This window comes from Acartia tonsa, chromosome 2 (assembly GCF_053477335.1).
Source record: "Acartia tonsa isolate MP-2025a chromosome 2, ASM5347733v1, whole genome shotgun sequence".
NCBI classification, from domain to species: Eukaryota; Metazoa; Arthropoda; class Copepoda; order Calanoida; family Acartiidae; genus Acartia; species Acartia tonsa.
Window position 1 is genome coordinate 16,318,060 of NC_137261.1, and position 18,091 is coordinate 16,336,150.

General features: G+C 37.8%; 1 protein-coding gene across 1 annotated transcript in view; it reads right to left on the reverse strand.

Moving 5' to 3' along the window:
• LOC145305701 (uncharacterized) overlaps positions 1 to 18,091 on the reverse strand; it is a 62,192-nt gene that overhangs the window by 29,439 nt on the left and 14,662 nt on the right. The window contains exon 2 of the mRNA XM_080147424.1: positions 76 to 113. Within this exon, the coding sequence (XP_080003550.1) occupies positions 76 to 85 (10 nt within the window). The 5' untranslated portion in view covers positions 86 to 113. The remainder of the gene's footprint in view (positions 1 to 75; positions 114 to 18,091) is intronic.

An 18,091-nucleotide genomic window follows, 5' to 3' on the forward strand; every position in this document is an offset into this window, starting at 1 on the left:
TAAACAAATTAATAAGACGTTTAGAGCTGCTTTTTGGTATTTACTAAAGTTTTATAAAATTAGCGTGATTGCTTTCCTGGCCCATTACATACGGTATGCCCTCTACACAGTACCTGAAACAGACAAAAATCAAATTATTTTCAGAATAAATATCCGGGGATGGTTTTAGGCTATTTTTCTGCTCTTTTCTAGGCTACACATAGAGAGCCCCTAGCCTCTAAGGGCACAACCGCTAGTTTTTCAAAAAGTATTTAAATAAAGTACTTTTTAGTATTTATATTAGATGCGTAATCATTTATCCCGAATTAAATATATCTAGACCGTATAATTAGAAATTACATTTTGCTTTTGATGATTCTGATTACCTTTATATCATTGATAGGGAGATTAGTTATGATGTCTTTTTTATGTGGCGTAGCCAGCTGTTATATAACTAGGGTATGTCCGACCGTACATCCGTCCTACTAAACGCCTGTTGAAGTCTGCTATATTTTCGTGAGTTTTTTTTCAATAATTGTAAAAAATGTAGAAAAAAAACGCTTGCAGTACAAGTCTCTAGCTTCCAACTCGAAATCTTACAAAAAGAACAGAATAATAGCTAAAACATATAATTAGTAGCGAAGCTACTCTATAATTCGAAATGTCCATCCGTCCGTCCGTCCGTTTGTCCGTCCGTCTGAGACAGAATAGGGGAAACGTGATTTTCTCGGCTCCTGTTTAAGATAGAAGGCTGAAATTTCTTGTCAACATTCCCATTAAAATGGAGCATAATTAAGTATAAACATGGATTCCAGTCGGACCCCATTTTAGCAGGTTTTAGGCTATTTTTATATTTTTCTAATTTTTCTCCATATCTTTGGTGTTTATGGTCCGATTTTCAAAATTTTTTCCGTTATAGATATCAAAACTAAATTTCCCGTCGATTCAAGAAAACAACCAAGACGGTCCAAATGCCTTTTTGCAGGTTTTAGGCTATTTTTATATTTTTCACATTTTTCTCCATATCTTTGGTGTTTATGGTCCGATTTCCAAAATTTTTTCAGTTATAGATATCAAAATTAAATTTTCTGTCGTTTTAAGAAAAAAACATGTCAGTAAAACTGCCTTTTAGCAGATTTTGGGCTATTTTTATATGTTTTACATATTTCCCCATATCTTTGGTGTTTTTGGTCCAATTTTCAAACTTTTTTGGGATATCAGAATCAAAATAATTTTTCCCATTGTTATAAGCATCTTTTATGTTGTCATCTTACAAAATAAAACAAGGTTTCGTGTTTATTTTTTACTGTAAATCTATTCTTTATATTCAAAAATACACTTTAAATCTACTTGTACATTCCCATCCACGATTTTTTTGTGCTTCGCTACTTATGGATATTGTCATCCTTGTTTTTAGCTATATTTTGTTTTATGATGTACACATTTCTATAGATTATCTCTCTCTATATGTCTGAATTATTTACGGTATATTGATCTAGCTGCGCCACTTGTACATAATATTGACCTTGTTAACTAAAATCAAATATTATAAACGCTATTTACGCAGTAAACGTTATCATTTTTATTTTTATTTAAAAATATGTAAAAATTAAGATTTTATTTATGAAAAAAATTTTGCCAAAAAACAATGCTATTATATAATTAGTGGGGTTTCTTTTTCTTTTGTTAAAGTTCTTCATAAGTAAAGGATTAACGATAAACTAACGAACTCTGAATTCTGATCGGTCAAGTAAACCAATTACATATCACAAAACCTTATCGAACTACCAGTGTGTCATCTTTTTTGTTCTTATATTATACAGATCTTAGACACTTTAAAGTTAAAATTGACAATGAAGTCATTCCTATAAATTCATAACTTTTGTACTTACATAATTTTTGGCTTAAGGCTTGATTTTTGTTTTAGCAAAATGTTAATGCTTACTGTTAAGCACTGTGATTTATTATTAATGTTGAAATTAACAGTGTGATATATTTTACGCGAATACGCATAAAATAGCATCCTCATAGTGTTTTAAAAAGTAAAACGATTACTGTCTGAGGCTTAAGATCTTAGTAATCGCTGAACTAATGAACTAGCACTGTAATGGTTTAAAGCTTTTTATTCTATTTTAGAAGCTCCTAGAGGCTATGAGCGAGTTCATTAGTAGCATATAAATTGATAAATCAAAGGGAGCGTAGTAAGATGAAAAAGACAATTTGTGCTGTTATATCTTATGCAGTTTTTATCAGAGATAGAGGGGAGCCAATTGACTGTTTATTAGACTGGTCCCAAAAGTTTTTTAATAACGTTTTCTTATTCATTGTATTAACAACTTTAAGGATTTTGGTGAATTTTGAATTCTTGGCTTGTTAATTAACCTTAGGGTTCAAACGTTTCAACAACTAATTTTAATCTATAGAAAAGTAATTTTGTGCATTATCATTGGGGATGTACATCAATTGTCTTATCCCCTTAGATCCCTGGTTACAATGCAGAAGTGATTTCACACCAAAATTAACAGTATTTCTATCAGGGATAAGGGATGGGAAACGTAAGAAAATATTATTCCAGGCCTATTTTCCAACTAGGCCTAAAAAACTAGTTTCGGGATGACGCAGTAGTTAGATTTGAAAACTATGAACAATGATGAAATAGCTATTATATGAATGCAAAGAAAAAAAGTATAGAATAAAATTCAGGTAGTTGATTTCACCTATCATAAAATATAATAAAAACTTTTCAAAGAACCAATATGTTAGTGGCTTTAAGTAGAATCCCGTTATTACTTCGCCAACCCCCCCCCCCCCCCATTTAAAAAAAAGTTTTTTTTGAGATGGTTAAATCTGATTTATTTTCAAACATTTTAAGGGGGGATCTACTTCACCCCAAAATTTGTATATAGAAATAAACACCGCTTTAGCTCCCCAGCTTTAATAAATAAATTAAGTAGAATTGAATAAGTACATGGGTAACATTCTAACAACTAATTGTTCCATAGCAAAGATATAAATTAAGAATTAAAAAAAAAAATTTATTTTACGTTAAATATTAACAGAAAAGTTCAATTAAGTGTGCAATAATTTTTACCAAAATTAATGAAATTTTTTTTTAACAAAACACAGTACACTTTTATTTACATATTGAACTAGTTTTGTATTTGTGATCATTTAGATGGGTTATCAATTCCACATGAAATGTAACTTTTAAATTGTCTAAAGACATGAGTTTTTCACATTGTTCTAAAGTATAAAATGTTGAATCCTACTCAGTCTTCAAAAAACGATCTCTCAATTTATGTTTTGCTATATGGACATTTATTAATGTGTAAATTTAATAATAAGTTGATGTGATTGAACGTCATATATATTGTTGTCATTCTAATAGCAGAAAGTTTCCATTGTTGTCTTTCTAATAGCAGAAATTTATGTTTGGTTGAATTAATTTAGCCAATAATGAACTGGGGGACGCGTTTGTTATTAATTAATTGGTTAATGCTAAAAGCAAGTTTCAGGCTATTGGATATTGGCCTACAGCCAATGAGGAACTGGGGGAAATGAGTTGATTTTATAGGCAAAAAAGAAAAGTTGCCCCATCACTTTTAAAAGGAGGCTGAGACCTAATTTTCGGTCAGGTTTCCCATCCCTTATCCCTGATTTCTATGGGTCAATGTTTCAACTGTCAAAAAAAATCTTTGTGGTCAATCTTCTGTCAAGATTAGGGGCAAAAATTGTCAGGGAGGAAGGGGACATTGAGTTGTTTATTACACTAGTCCCCAAAATCCTATAGAAACGTTTACTTATTCGTTGGCCTAACGAATTTTGTAACTTTTATTAATAAATTGATTGGTTCATAAGTTGAATGTTCAAACGTTTCTACTACTAATTATAATCTAGAAGAAGGGGTAATTTTGTGTATCATCATTTAGGATTTACATCAATTTATTGGCCATTATCTTATCCCTTTAGATCCCTGAAACTTTTGCGCGTTTGTGTGCGTGCGTTTGTTTGTATGTAATGAGCTAGAACTGTTTGCAACTGGAGATTTAAAAGGAGAAAAATTAGTTTTTTACATTTAACCTTTTTATAATAATTTTGAATGAATGGAAACATATCCCCCCTCCCAAACAACAAAAAACTTTAAGGTATTACTTAAAATGTTGAAAAAGTTTGTCTTATCCTGTATTATAAGTAAGCATAAGTGAATAAGTGTGTGCATGTACCGAACGATCTCGTAAACGGCTAGAAAAATAAACACTGTAAATATATAAAGAATGATCCGAAAATTTCAATGTAATATGAAAGTAGGTGAAAACTTGTTGTTAATATTGTGATTTTATAATCTCAAGTGAAGAATTCTTTCTGCTGCGCATACTTAACATTGCAAGTGAAGTAGGGTGTTCCAAAAACAAATAGGGAGCAAAGAAAAAAAAGGCGGTTGTCCTATAATGTCCTAAAACACCCCCTTATACTATTATTTAAAGCAGTAAGCTTTTTTTAGTCTGCAGTGAATGATCTCGCTAACCGCTAAACCGATATGGTTCTCCTTTAAAGCGAAGCCTCTCAGAGTCCCTAGATGCCTCTGGGGGCATAACCTTTAGTAGTTTTTCATTTGTTAGTTTTTTAACTGAGGTTAGGTTCCATGGAATACATCGTAGCTCCGCAGGCATAAAGAAAAAAACTACCTTTTTGAAAATAGAAAATATCAATATTGTGAAACAATTAGTATCTTTACTTCTTATTTAGTACCAGGACCTATGAGAAGCTACCCTGTAAAGGAATACTATATCGTTTAAGCGGTTTCTGAGATCCTTCGGTACAAACAAACAAACAGAGAGACAGACATACTGTTACTTAAGGGTTCGTAGTTTAAAACCAAATGTTTTGAGACACCTCTTAAATTTAGATGTGTGCATTTCCTCCAACTTTAACTGAACTAGGTGATTATTGCTGTATCCTTATAATCTAACGCATGCACAGATATTTGCAGGGGATTATATTTTTCTTTTATCACTCACAACCCAATTCTCTTACTATCTCTTCTCTCTCTCTCTCTCTCTCTCTCTCTCTCTCTCTCTCTCTCTCTCTCTCTCTCTCTCTCTCTCTCTCTCTCTCTCTCTCTCTCTCTCTCTCTCTCTCTCTCTCTCTCTATCTCTATCTCTCTGTCTCTATTTCTATCTGTCTCTCTCTGTCTCTCTCTATTTCTATCTGTCTCTCTCTGTCTCTCTCTCTCTCTCTCTCTCTCTCTCTCTCTATTTCTATCTGTCTCTCTCTGTCTCTCTCTCTCTGTCTCTCTGTCTCTCTCTCTCTCTTTGGAGGTATATTTCTGAAAATTTCGATGAGCAAATTTTTACATAGCATATGAAACTAACGAAGTGAATCAATATATAAAAACTTTGCTTTTATAAACTGTTCCAAGGACTAACCGCATTTCAAAACAAATATTTGCCATGAATTTCAATGTCGGGCCCAATTTATTTCAGAAATCTCTAAATGTATGTCGTCTTTTTAGCTTTTAATTTTAAATTTAAGAATTTCTTGCATCCAAATGAAAAAATGTCAGGGTTCAAATGTCGTATTTCTAGCATTTTTACAAGAAAAAAATTATATCAAGAATAGTTATTTCTCGCATCGTATTATAAACGGCTTTCCGCGGATATAGAATGTACAATTATGAAATTAAAACTATGTGGACTGGAGGCACAAGGCTCCGGATTTCCTCCCCTAGCCTGAAGGGGTCCAGGCACATCGTCTCCATCTTGGGTAGACATAATTGTTGGGGATCCTCTACTTCTATGGTTAGGCTCGGCACTTGGCGCGTCCAGTTGAGTTACTCCCCAGGCAGCGGTCAAAGCTTCTTCAGTTTGGCTGGTAATGGCTGATATCCTGGTTCCTGGGGCAGATGCAGGGGGCGCAGGCAAGTTTGGCCCAGCCCAAACTTCCTGGTACACCAGTGCAATACAATTACCCTGGCTTGGTTGAGGGAGGTAGACAGCTGGATGCAGTTGGGGGTGAGGGACAGCTGGACTCTCCCTGCTGGCTGGGGGCTCTGGCTGGCTGGGGGTGACGGGTGTCACCCCTTCCTCTGGGGCTGCGGGCTCATTCCGGGGTCCAGGTATCTCGGTGGCGGCGACGGTTGTCGCCCCAGGCACCAGCGTGGGGGCGCTGGATAGCACCCCCCAGTCTTCACAGGGGTCCAGGTCTCTCGGTGGCGGCGACGGTTGTCGCCCCAGGCACCAGCGTGGGGCGCTGGATAGCACCCCCCAGTCTTCACAGGTGGCGGCGACGGTTGTCGCCCCAGACATCAGCTTGGTGGTGCAGGGAAGCACCTCTCGTTCCTTCCAGGTGGCGACGCCGGTTGGCGTCCCGTACATCGACTCAGACTCGCTGGCTAGCGCCTCTGGCCTCTCCCACTCGGCGGCCGCCAGGGCCTCCCCGTACACCGTCCCGGTGGCGCTGGGTAGCGCCCCTCGGCTCTTGCTGGGGGTGACAGGGGTTACGGACACCGGTCCCCTGTGGTTGAGGCTGAGGTCCAGGCCAACCCGGTTGGGTTCAGCCGCTTCTCCCAGCACGTTGATCCTGGCCACTATGGTCCCAATCTGAGACACAGACTCCTGGGTAGCCGCGGCCCCAGCGGCGGCAGCTGGTTGGGGTGACGGCTGGGCATCTCCCTCCAGGTGGACCTGGGTGTCAGACTGGTTGCATGCAGGTTGTTGGGCGGCCTGGTGTTTCTTCATTGCCTGGTCCCAACCGGTTCTACACTTGGCGGCTGTGTGGCCGTTGAAGCGGCAGCGCCCCTTCGTCCAGCTGGGTCCCATCAGGCCGGCTTCCCCAGGGTGTATCAACCTGCCAGGTCTCTCCTCCTCCAGTTGGGGCACCAGCTGACAAACAGGGTCTCCCCTACTAGGGGTCAGGCGGTGCTGGGCTGCTTGTGGTGGCTCCTTGGTTACATTCAGCCTCCTCCCCATACACACAGGTCCCTTCCATCCAACAGCGGCTCTCCTCTCCTGGGTGGCGAGGCCAGCCGCGGCCTTAGCTTCTGCAGGTGCTTCTCCACATGAGGGATCCTGCCTCTGGGTACGCCAGATAGTTGGTAGCAAAGGCCGTTGATGGTGCCAGTCGGAAAGGGGGCTATGATCTCTGGGGGGTACCTGTGGCCAGTGGGTGGGCAGGTACCCACAGTTGAACCAGCAAGGCCCAGAAGATGCCATACTGATGGTAGCCTGAACTGTATTCTGGACTGCCAGCAGGCTGTTGGTAGCCACCTGAGTTAGGCCAGAGTTGCCAGCTGGTATTGCGTCCAGGCCAGGCTCCGTCAGCTGCTGGTGGGGAGCCCCTGCGGTGGTTCTGGTTTTGGCAGGGGGTGGCCTTCTTGTTGACTTCCCTAGTTGGAGCTCTGCATCCTGGTGGGCCTCCATCTTCAGCAGCATGGGGGAACTTGGCTGGGACATGTGCAGTGGTTCAACAGAGTAGAGGCATCTGGTCTTGGAGTGTGGGGGAACAGCCTCACTGCTGCTGGTCAACCCTGCTCCCTCCGTGCTGGGTAAAGCCTTCCACTGCAGCAGGTCACCAGTTCCCATCCTTAGGCCGGTCCCCAGTCGTTCCATGCCTGGGGGCTCCCAGGGAGGCTTGGGTGGCGGCTCCCCCACCCCCAGGTACGCGTCGGGCATCTGGGTGAAGAGCCTATTCCCCTGGGACAGCTCCCCATCCTCCAGCTTGGTGAGGCCAGCGCCAGGTAGGACCTTTCCACCCCAGAAACAGGTGGTACTGGCCCTAGGGCTGGGCCCCTTTGGAGTCTCAGTTCTGGTGGTAGTGTCCATCTTGGGGCTGGCCACTAAGTCTCTGAAGCTTGTCACCTTCTCATTAGGCTCAGTTGCATCGTTCAACACCCCCAGGAGGACACCTACAGGTTCAGCAATCCCCAGTCCAGTATTGCTATTTCTCGTGCGTTGAGCACCAACTGAACAGGAGCTGTGCAGCGGACATTCAGTCACCCTTCCAGACAAGGGCATCTCAGGGACCAGGGGTCTGTGACCTGGCATGTGTTTGATGTTCACTGTACTCAACACAGTAGGCCAAAGTGATAACAGAAGCAGTATCTTGTATGAAGAAGCAGAGAGTGGTGGGGTACAGATGTTGGTGGTTCTGGTCCAAATGAAGACTTCTGTCCACCACAGTGCCAGCAGCAGGCCTAGGCACACAGTTAATGCCCAATCAGGAATGTCTTCTATTGCCGCACGTCGGGCCAGGGGCTGACAAGTTCTTATCTTGTAGATATAGGAGCAGAGTAGAGTAGCCGCGCCGCAAGGAGGTTCGAGCCGGCTCACCCCTAGTATAAATACTATAGCTGTGTAATTAGGGTGGTAGTCCACGTAGCCGTAGGCTCGGTCCTCCTGGCTCAAGAGTTTCTGTGGCTGGCGCGTCCCCATGATAAGTAGCAGGGGGTTGGTCTGTTGGGGCCAGCGTCTTGTTTAACTGTTGAGCCTGAGTTGTTCTCCTTTCCAGTATAGCTCTTGATTTCTGTGATAACCAGCGGATCTTAGCTTAAAGGTAAAGGGAATATGGTAGGTATCCACAGATGTCTCTAGGAGCGTATCCGCTAGTAGATATATGGATAGGTAGGCTATCTATATATATATATGGCTACACGCCCATATATATATATATACGTGTATAGGAATATCCCCAGAGCTAGCTAGCTTTCCTCCTTGCTCCAAAAAATCACGCTTCCTCTGTATATAGTTCACAACTATGAGGGTCGATGGTCCAGGTACACACCACCACTGCCCAGTGTGGGGCATCAAGTCAGGCTATGTCCACAGGGTGGGCGTACTTTCGTTCAGTTACCATATCAGTTTCCAGTGTTGTTTGGTGAGGTTAGTATTCACTTACTTGCACCCATGATACAAAAAAACAACACTATTTATCACTTGGGTGTTTATATATACATATATTTGTTTCACTAACCACTCAGCTTTGAAGTAGGGTTGGCAGGGCTAGGAAGATGTTGAGGGTCTGAGCGGGTTTAAGGAACTGGTTTAATTTTCCTTATCACACTGTAGATAGGGAGGGAGGAGCTTGCAAGTTTTTCTCCTTAAAAAAATATCTCTGTTGTATACTATAGAGTGGCCCCTCTCCTGTGTGTGTGTGTGTGTGTGTGTGTGCGTGAAATCTCCTTTCCGTGCAGCGCGCTTACGCACCGTCAATCCGCGCATACAGGTAAAACGCGCACTTATCCCTCAACTCGCTCTCTCGTTGGTCCGCTTTGTCCGTTGAATTTTATGATATTCCGCACTCCGTTGCGCTACCCGTAAATGGCGCTCTGTGATCCCGGTCACTAGCTCCACACCATGGGCGGACTTAGTCAAGTGTGGGTAGGAGGGGGGAAGCGCGTGAGGGGACGGGGTAAATCCGTCCGTTCCCCCTGTGAGGAAGGGGGGGAATGCCGTGGGTTGAGGTAACTGTGTAATGAGGTAATGTTGCCCTCTCTCCTTAATCCTAGGTTTATTTTTATATCACCTTGATGGTATTCTCTTCAATGGAGAGTGAGCCCCTCCCTTTCCTCTGAAATAAGGGGTGTATTGTTGTTGTGCTGTAGGCTTGAGGTAATTAAATTGTGTATCAGGGCATTTGTTATATTACATCTAGCTTCTATTTTTGTCCTTATCACAATTACATAACAGATTTGTTTACCAACCCTGTTCTATTTTTAGTTGTTATCACAATACACAGTAAATCCAAGCCTGTTCTATTTTTAGTTTTATCACAACACAACAAATTGTTTGCCAATCTTTGCTCATAAATCTATTGTTTAACCATCACACCAGGGTGGTAATCCCTGCAATGTGATATAATATCTGTTTTTCTAGATGGGTGGCTGCGTTGTAGCCTCTCAGGATACTTGGAGTTGACGTAGTTTTCTCTGCTTTGGTGCACTACACTCGTATGTTGGCTCGCAGCTCGCAGCTATGTGGCGTGTTTCAGCCTATCGGCGGCAGGGAATGTCCCGTCCTGCTAGCGCCGCTTGCAGCTATGTGGCGTGTTTCAGCCTATTGGCGGCAGGGAATGTCCCGTCCTGCTAGCGCCGCTTATCCAAATCCGGCTGATGGCGGCAGGGAATGTCCCGTCCTGCTAGCGCCGCTGGTTCGGATCCTGCTATCTCTTGCAGTAAATGTTGGCCTATTTTCAGCCGTTTGCACTTATTTGGCTTGTTTCAGCCAGTCCGCAGGCCTGTTTCAGCCCTTTGAGCGCTCAATTCTCCGTTAGACATCGGCGCTTCTCGCGGGTCTCCGTCAAGTTTCGCTGTTTCACTTCCACAACTGCCGGATGCAGAGTTAGACCTTGCTATCCAGGGTGGGTAATTCAGGTTGCTTGTGTCAGTTTTGCCAGTTTCGCTTCCACAACTGCCGGATACAGAGTTAGACCTTGCTATCCAGGGTGGGTAATTCAAGTTGCTTGTGTCAGTTTTGCCAGTTTCACTGCTGGGAGTACCTTAGCCTCAGCTGCGCGTCTGCTCTACACTTGTGGTTCGCCGTAATCTCACACAGCTGTCACCAAAAGTTGTGGTATCCGCCTAGGGTAAATGGCAGACACCAGAGTTCGAATAAAGACTACGGCAGTGTGAACAGACGTGGACACCTATACTATAGAGAAGCTACGCTTCTCTAGCAATCACTAAATAATAAACATAGTCTATTCAGTTGTTTCTTTATTGCTGGTCTAAGGATAACTAAACTTGTACAACATAATATAAATACATATGGATTAGGAATAAAGATAGTTAAAGATAAATCATACAGTAAAGCATAGATAATTGCAATGGTTAGGTAGATGGCTATCCCTGTCTGGGGCAGGCAGGATAGCCCATGGAACAGCACAATAGGTAGATAAGCATAGAGGGGTTGAGTGGTAGGTCTGGGTACTAAAGAGGGAAGGTTTGATGAATACTTGTGACAACAACAGTCTGTGAGGGGGTGATTCTATCAGGTGAGGGAAGGCTTAGATCCTTTATCCTCAGGGTTGAGGTGGTGCTGATAACTTGGTGGTTGAAGGGGAAGGTTCCGGTGCTTAAGATGGGAGAGGGAGGGGTAACACCCCTCCCTCCATTTGCAGGACAACTGAGAGGTGAAAACCAATACCGTTATCTGACATATTTTCAGGTGGCTTTACAATTGTATAATAACAGGATTTAGCTGGGTGCGTAGCATCACTATAATGTCTTGGTTTCTGCATGGTCCAGAGGTGCCGCATACCACAGAAATATGTCATCTATAATTTCAACATAATATTAAGTTTCATAATTCAGTAAAAGCAAAAACATCTAACAATATAATTAATTCCTTACTAATTGATTTTAGATTGAAAGGAATAAATTTATAGAATGTATAGTTGTATTCAAAATTAGCTGTCATTTTTAAAAAGCTGGAACCGTCACTAAAAGACAAACTGCAGCCGAAAACAACAACAAGTGTATGTAAAAGAGATATTACAACAAGCCACAACAAAAATTGCAAAATCTTGTAAATACTCAAGTTTTCTGTAGTTGATTGGTTTCAACGTATTTTGGAAGTGTTGGCTTGTCAAACGCGAAGCTTTTCTACATTTCTACATTCAGGGTCTATCGATGCGTCTATCCGTGACGTTTGGCTCTCATGGATTATTTAGGCGTGTTAGAATTGTCCAATTCATCTCATACATGATTATTTCGTTATTATTTTTATGTTTAGTTATGTATTAACAAGGATGACAACATCCATAAAAGCGAAGCACTGAAACTTTAGGACAAATGGACACTTGTATAGTGTCAGAACTGAATAATCAGAATAAAAATGTATAAAGGTCAAAGCAAAATTGTAAGTAAATTTGTTGAAAAACTGCTTAATAAAGAATAATATTTATGGACATACTTACATTATTAGGACTTGATTATAGAGTTGTCTCCTATAACATTATACGTTGTTGTCCCAGGAATCAGTAAACCAAAAATCAGATCAATCGGATGATTAGATCATTTAAAAGTTTGTTGTTTAAAAATTTTTAAAAAACCAACATGTTTAAAATGGACGTACGGACATTTTAGTATGATTATTGAGTTGCTACGCTTTCTGAATCGATAGGACAATTCTAACATGCCTAAATTAACGAAAAAAGCTATCCGTTACGGACGTACGGACGGACCGACCCTAATTATAGAAAAGCTTCGCTTTTAAAAAGTATAGCAACTACAAAATAATGGCCAGAAAGTTTGTATGTCCAGAAAAAAAAATATTTTGAATAATTAATCTAGATCTAAATTTTAAAGCATTAATTCTTAACGATTTGGCTTAATCTTTCCTTAATCTACATATATATTTTTTTTAATTGTAGGGTATTCTGTATTTAAGTAACAGTTTTTTTTCTGTTATAGTAAGGTTTTTTTGCTCTATATTTGTTAATATTAGTTATTTTGATAGTCTGGTTTATCTTAACCTTTAGCTTAACCTTTAGGGATGTTATTATTCTCAATTTATTTTATACATGTAAACTATGTTATAAAAGACTTACAATTCAATTGACTAATAAAACGGCATAGCAATAAAAGTTAAGAATATTTATAAGAAAACCAAAAGGATTCAAAATTAAAAACATGATTGGCGAAACTTAATTAAAGTATGTATTAATACAAATTCAAAACATATACACTATCTCTTGGAAAATAAAAAACTCTTAATCTTGATTAAATTAACGCAATTAGATATAATTACAATAAATGATTGTGTATTTTGTAATAAAAGTCCACAATGTAAATACTTAAAACAAACATTCGTAATTGTAATATTAATTTAAAATATTACTATATGGAATAAAATTATCACCTAAATAAAATCAATGGTCCAAAGAGGACGACATTCAAAGAACTAATCCCTCGGGAGGAACTAGTAAAAATGGAAATGAAGTAAGAATCTGCAAAGCACAGCAAATACACGAATAGCAGACCTACACATAGCTAACATTTCTTCAGTTTCTTTCAATGTAAAAGCTGAATAAGCAAAACTTAGTTTGAGTTGATACAGCCTGTGTTAGTTTCTTTCCCTAAAAACTTTCCCATTTAACTCTAATGAATATTTTTTCCCCCCTTTATTTCTTTTTTAACTAGCACTGCAAAAATAGGTTTTTCTTGACTAAAATGTGCTTTTTCAACAATAGTTAGTAGTTACAGTATTTTCAATATTAAAAAGTAGTTTTAGTAGTTATACTAATTGCAAATTAGTTTGATATATGAAAATTTAGAAGAAAAAAACAGCTATAATGGTTAAAAAAGACCTAAACTTGATATTTTTCATGAAAAAATGTGTATTTGAAAACAAGAAGCACAATAAACTAAATTAATCAGAAGAATATTTTTTTTAAAGTGTCTGTTCTACATTTAAAGAACTAACCACATACACAAACAAACGGCCAAACATCGAGTCGAGTTTTGAAATGTCAGTTTTGAAATATTCTAAAATGACAAATGGAATATTGAATTGGCCGCCAGGGTAAGCTGAGCTATGAGGTGCCGGCCATCTGATAAGCTTTAGTAATAGAAATAGTATATCTAGATAGTCAATCTGACCCTATTTGTCGTCAAAATTAAAAAGGAAAATTTTTCAGACATAACTGTTGTTTACATTTGTTACATACTAGATACTGGCACCGAAATTTGACACGAATTTATTCGACGATATAATTTTTAGAAAACTAACTTTATTAAAAGAATTTCATAACTAACTTAATAAATATATGTTTTGTCATATGCTTCACATTATACGAGGGAAGTTTTTTTTTACACGAATTAATTTACCCAGGAAACCTTAATCCTAAAATATGCTACAATTTATAGCTGACTTATAACACGAACGAAATGAAAAAAATATGCCCATACAAAACAAAGGTATATAAAATTTCAACCAATGAGATCTATTGTTTGTTCCTCTAGTATGCTCCTGTTGGTGGAATCAGATAATATGTTTCTTGAGTAACTCTATTGCTTTAGTACATAATCGTGAGAATCCCGCCTCCTGCCCTCCCACCTATGCACCCTTCCATTCCCAGCCATCCTAATTTCTTCCCCCATCACAGTTAATTTTCAAAGAATATTCAAAATAAGAACAGACATTTTTAACAAAATTATTATTTTTATTTGATTCTTTACTAAGAGTTATGATAATAATATTAAGCTAAATTAACATAAAAAGCGATTTCAGTCCTGTAAAATAATTTCTAAAAAAAGAACAGACATTTTTAACAAAATTATTATTTTTATTTGATTCTTTATAAGAGTTATGATAAAAATTTTAAGGTAAACTAACATAAAAAGCGATTTCAGTCCTGTAAAATAATTTTCTTAAGTTTATTTACAATCGTTAACAAAATATTTGGCATTTATATTTTGTTAAAACATGTAAAAATCATTTAAAAACAGAATCATTGAAATAAATTTCTAATAATTTAAGATTTTGGTATAAATTTGGTATAAAGCCTGAATGAAATGATATTATTTAACCCCTTACAGTTGGGCCCCTTGCCGCACCTAAATCAGTCGGGGGGGGGGGGGGCATTCAACGCCCCCCCCCATGTTATCTCAGTTCCTATTTGAGCTAGAGGGCTAAACTTTTTGTGTAAGTCCCCTGTGTTATGATGAATTTCCGATCTTAAGTAAGTCAAGGTCAATTTTCAAATCCTTCACCCTTTTATTTAACAACCTTTGTTTTTAGGTCCTTTTTTACTTAAAAATTTCAAACGGCTGTAATTTTTTTATTTTTGAAGCTAGAATAAAAATTTTTTGGCAGAAAATGTTAATCTTTATGTAAATTTTAAATTTCAAATATCAAAATATAAATTTCAGCGGCGGCAGCTGTACTTTGCAGCTGCCAGCTGCTGCAGTCGGCGGTCGGCGGGAAAACTGCGGCGGAAATTTTAATACGTTATGTAGACATATAAGAAAAGCTTAAGTTTAAAATTTGAAGTCTCTAAGTCAAAAATTGCGGCCACAGGAGCCATTTGAAGATTTCTGGAGACCTGGAGGATCAGGACCTGCAGGATCATACCTGGAACCTGAAATTGACTTGAACACCTGTATTTAATATGAGGATGTACTACTAGAGGAAATTTTAGTATTTTGGTAAGATAAAATGCTTTTTATAAGTCAAAAAAATATTTTTGCTTTTTACCTGGATGACCCTGCCAGGTTTGCTGGCATCCTGTGCCCGCCAGGATGGAGATATTCAAAAAAATTCAACTCTCGGTTATGTGTCATACCCAAACTTAAAAAGTCACGCAGTTTGGGCTCTTTATCTTTAACACACAGAAAATGAGATAGAAAAAACCGGATGGGGGGGCGTTCAACGTCCCCCCCCTTCCGACCGTTAAGGGTTAAAGAAGTAATCCGTCACTAATACAATAAGTAAAATATCTTATACATATCTTATACGCCCCTAGCCTCTATGGAAGAAGGGATGTTAGTAAAATATTCTGAAACCACATTAAGGCTTTTATAATGTTTCCCTAAAAATTACATCTCATTCGGACCACTAATTTAGCTTCAAACTAATTTTTAATAATGGCGATTTCTCTTGGTAGAAAATTGTGTCTCAAAAATCAGCCATGTAAAGTCATAAAAATGAGGGATTATTCATCGTTTTTTGGGGGAATTTTCTTTCAACTTCTTCTCTCATCTCCCTTATTTTTATGACGTCACATGGCTGATTTTGAGACACTTTTTTAGCTTTTTAGACAAATTGTATGTTCTGAGCAAAGTTACTCTTTTTAGTTTCACGTCATCTCGGATTAGTTTTCAATCACTGAAATCTAACTTTTTTTTGTGTGTATGTGTGACTGTAGGAAATAAACATCAAACTAATTTAATTTATTTTCTATTGCAAGAAGTAGTAATGTTTTTTTTTAAAATTGTTTGATCCCGCTAACCATTTGATAAATTGGGTTAGAATTTTAGGTGCTGTATGGTTTTAGGCTATTTTATTTCTAACTACCGGCTACAACCATTTAGTGGTCTTTAGAGCACTTGAGGGGAAGGGGGGTGGGGGTGTTGAATTCGACAAATTCTTTTTATTTTGATTTTAGTTTTTAAAAAAATAAGTGAAAAATTAAAATTTTTTAGGGAAGGGGATTGGAATTTGACTACCCCCTAGTTTTATTTTTTGTTTTAAAAATAAAACAAGGATGACAACATCCATAAGTAGCGAAGCACAAAAAATTGTGGATGGGAATATGTAGAAGTAGATTCAAAGTGTATTTATTAAAATCAAGAATAGATTTATTGGAGAAAATAAACACGAAACCATGTTTTATTTTGTATGATGAAGACGGTTAAAGTAAATTACATACTAGATGCACATAACGATGGGAAAAAATATTTAGAAACTGTTTATGCAAAAAAGTTTTAAAATTTGACCAAAAATACCAAAGATATGGGCAAATATGTCAAATATATAAAAATAGCCAAAAACCTGCTAAAAGGCAGTTTGGCCGTCATTGTTTCTTTTCTTAAAACGCCAGAAATTTAATTTTAATATCTTTAACTGACAAATTTTTAAAAATTGGACCATAAACACCAAAGATATGGGTAAAATTGTGAAAAATATAAAAATAGCCAAAAACCTGCAGAAGGCAGTCTGACTGTCATAATTGTTTTCTTCAAACGACAGGAAATTTAATTTTGATATCTTTAACTGAAAAAATTTCGAAAATCGGATTATAAAAACCAAAGATATGGGGAAAAATGTGAACAATATAAAAATAGCCAAAAACCTGCAAAAAAGCAGTCTGACCGTCATTGTTGTTTTCTTCAAATGACAGGAAATTTAATTTTGATATCTTTAACTGAAAAAATTTTGAAAATCGGACCATAAATACCAAAGATATAGGGAAAATTTGGAAAATATAAAAAATAGTCTAAAACCTGCTAAAAAGCAGTCCGACCGCCATTGATGTTTTATAGTTAATTGTGCTCCTTATTGATAGGAATGTTGTCAAAAAATTTCAGCTCTCTATCTTTTATAGGAGCCGAGAAAATCACGTTTCCCCCAATTCATTAATTACGGACGGACGGACAGACGGACAGACGGACGGATATTGTGAATTATAGAGTAGCTTCGCTATTAAAAAATGAAATTTGATGATATCCAAAAATAGTTTTAAACCTTTCCAGGACCTGTGAAAAGCTACTTTGTAAAGAAAACCATATCGGTGCAGCGGTTAGCGAGATCCTTCAGTACACACAGAGATCTTATTACTTTATTATAAGGATTAAAAGTCTTGCGTTGGTTTTAGGTTCTGGTTATAATTTAATTCGTATATACAATTAAACAACATAACATTTCCATAAGTACCAAATAACAAGTATATCAAACACTTTGTCAAGTTCAAACTGACACTAAATATGGCTAAGCAGATACAATTCCTTATAATAAATAACCGAAGAATCTCGTTAATCGCTGAACCGATATTATTTTCCTTTACAAATTCTCATAGTTCATGGGAAGGTTTATATATATTTTAAGTGGGGGTACCATGGTGTCGAATTAACCCCTACCTTAATGTGCCACTAGAGATATCTAAGCCACAGCCGCTATGGAATATAAACAAGTAATGATATTTATTTCTTTAATAATAGAAATTTGATTATTTCAACTACAAAGGCAATTACGACTACAAAAACAAAAGATAGTACAAAATGATAAATTTAAAGATTATAATAAAAAAAATATAATTTGCCCCAAGAGGTATAATTACATTTTATAAAACCTACCCAACCGAAAAATGCAAATGGATCGTAAATTTTCGCGAATAAATGGCGAATTTACAAAATTCGCAATATTCGTAAAAATTATTTTGCTTTTGAGGGGTTGGGGGTGTAGGATCAGTAGGTATATTTCCTGAAGAGTAGAATCCAAAAGGTTCAGTGGTTACCGAGATCTTACTATTCTACTTTGTAATATAGATTACTTATTTGATAAATATAAAAAAAGATATTAATATGAAAACTAATATATTATTTTATAGTAGTTGGAGTCATTTGTTACCTGATGCTGCTTTTCAGTTAATCTAGATCAATTGAAATTGCCGCGAAATT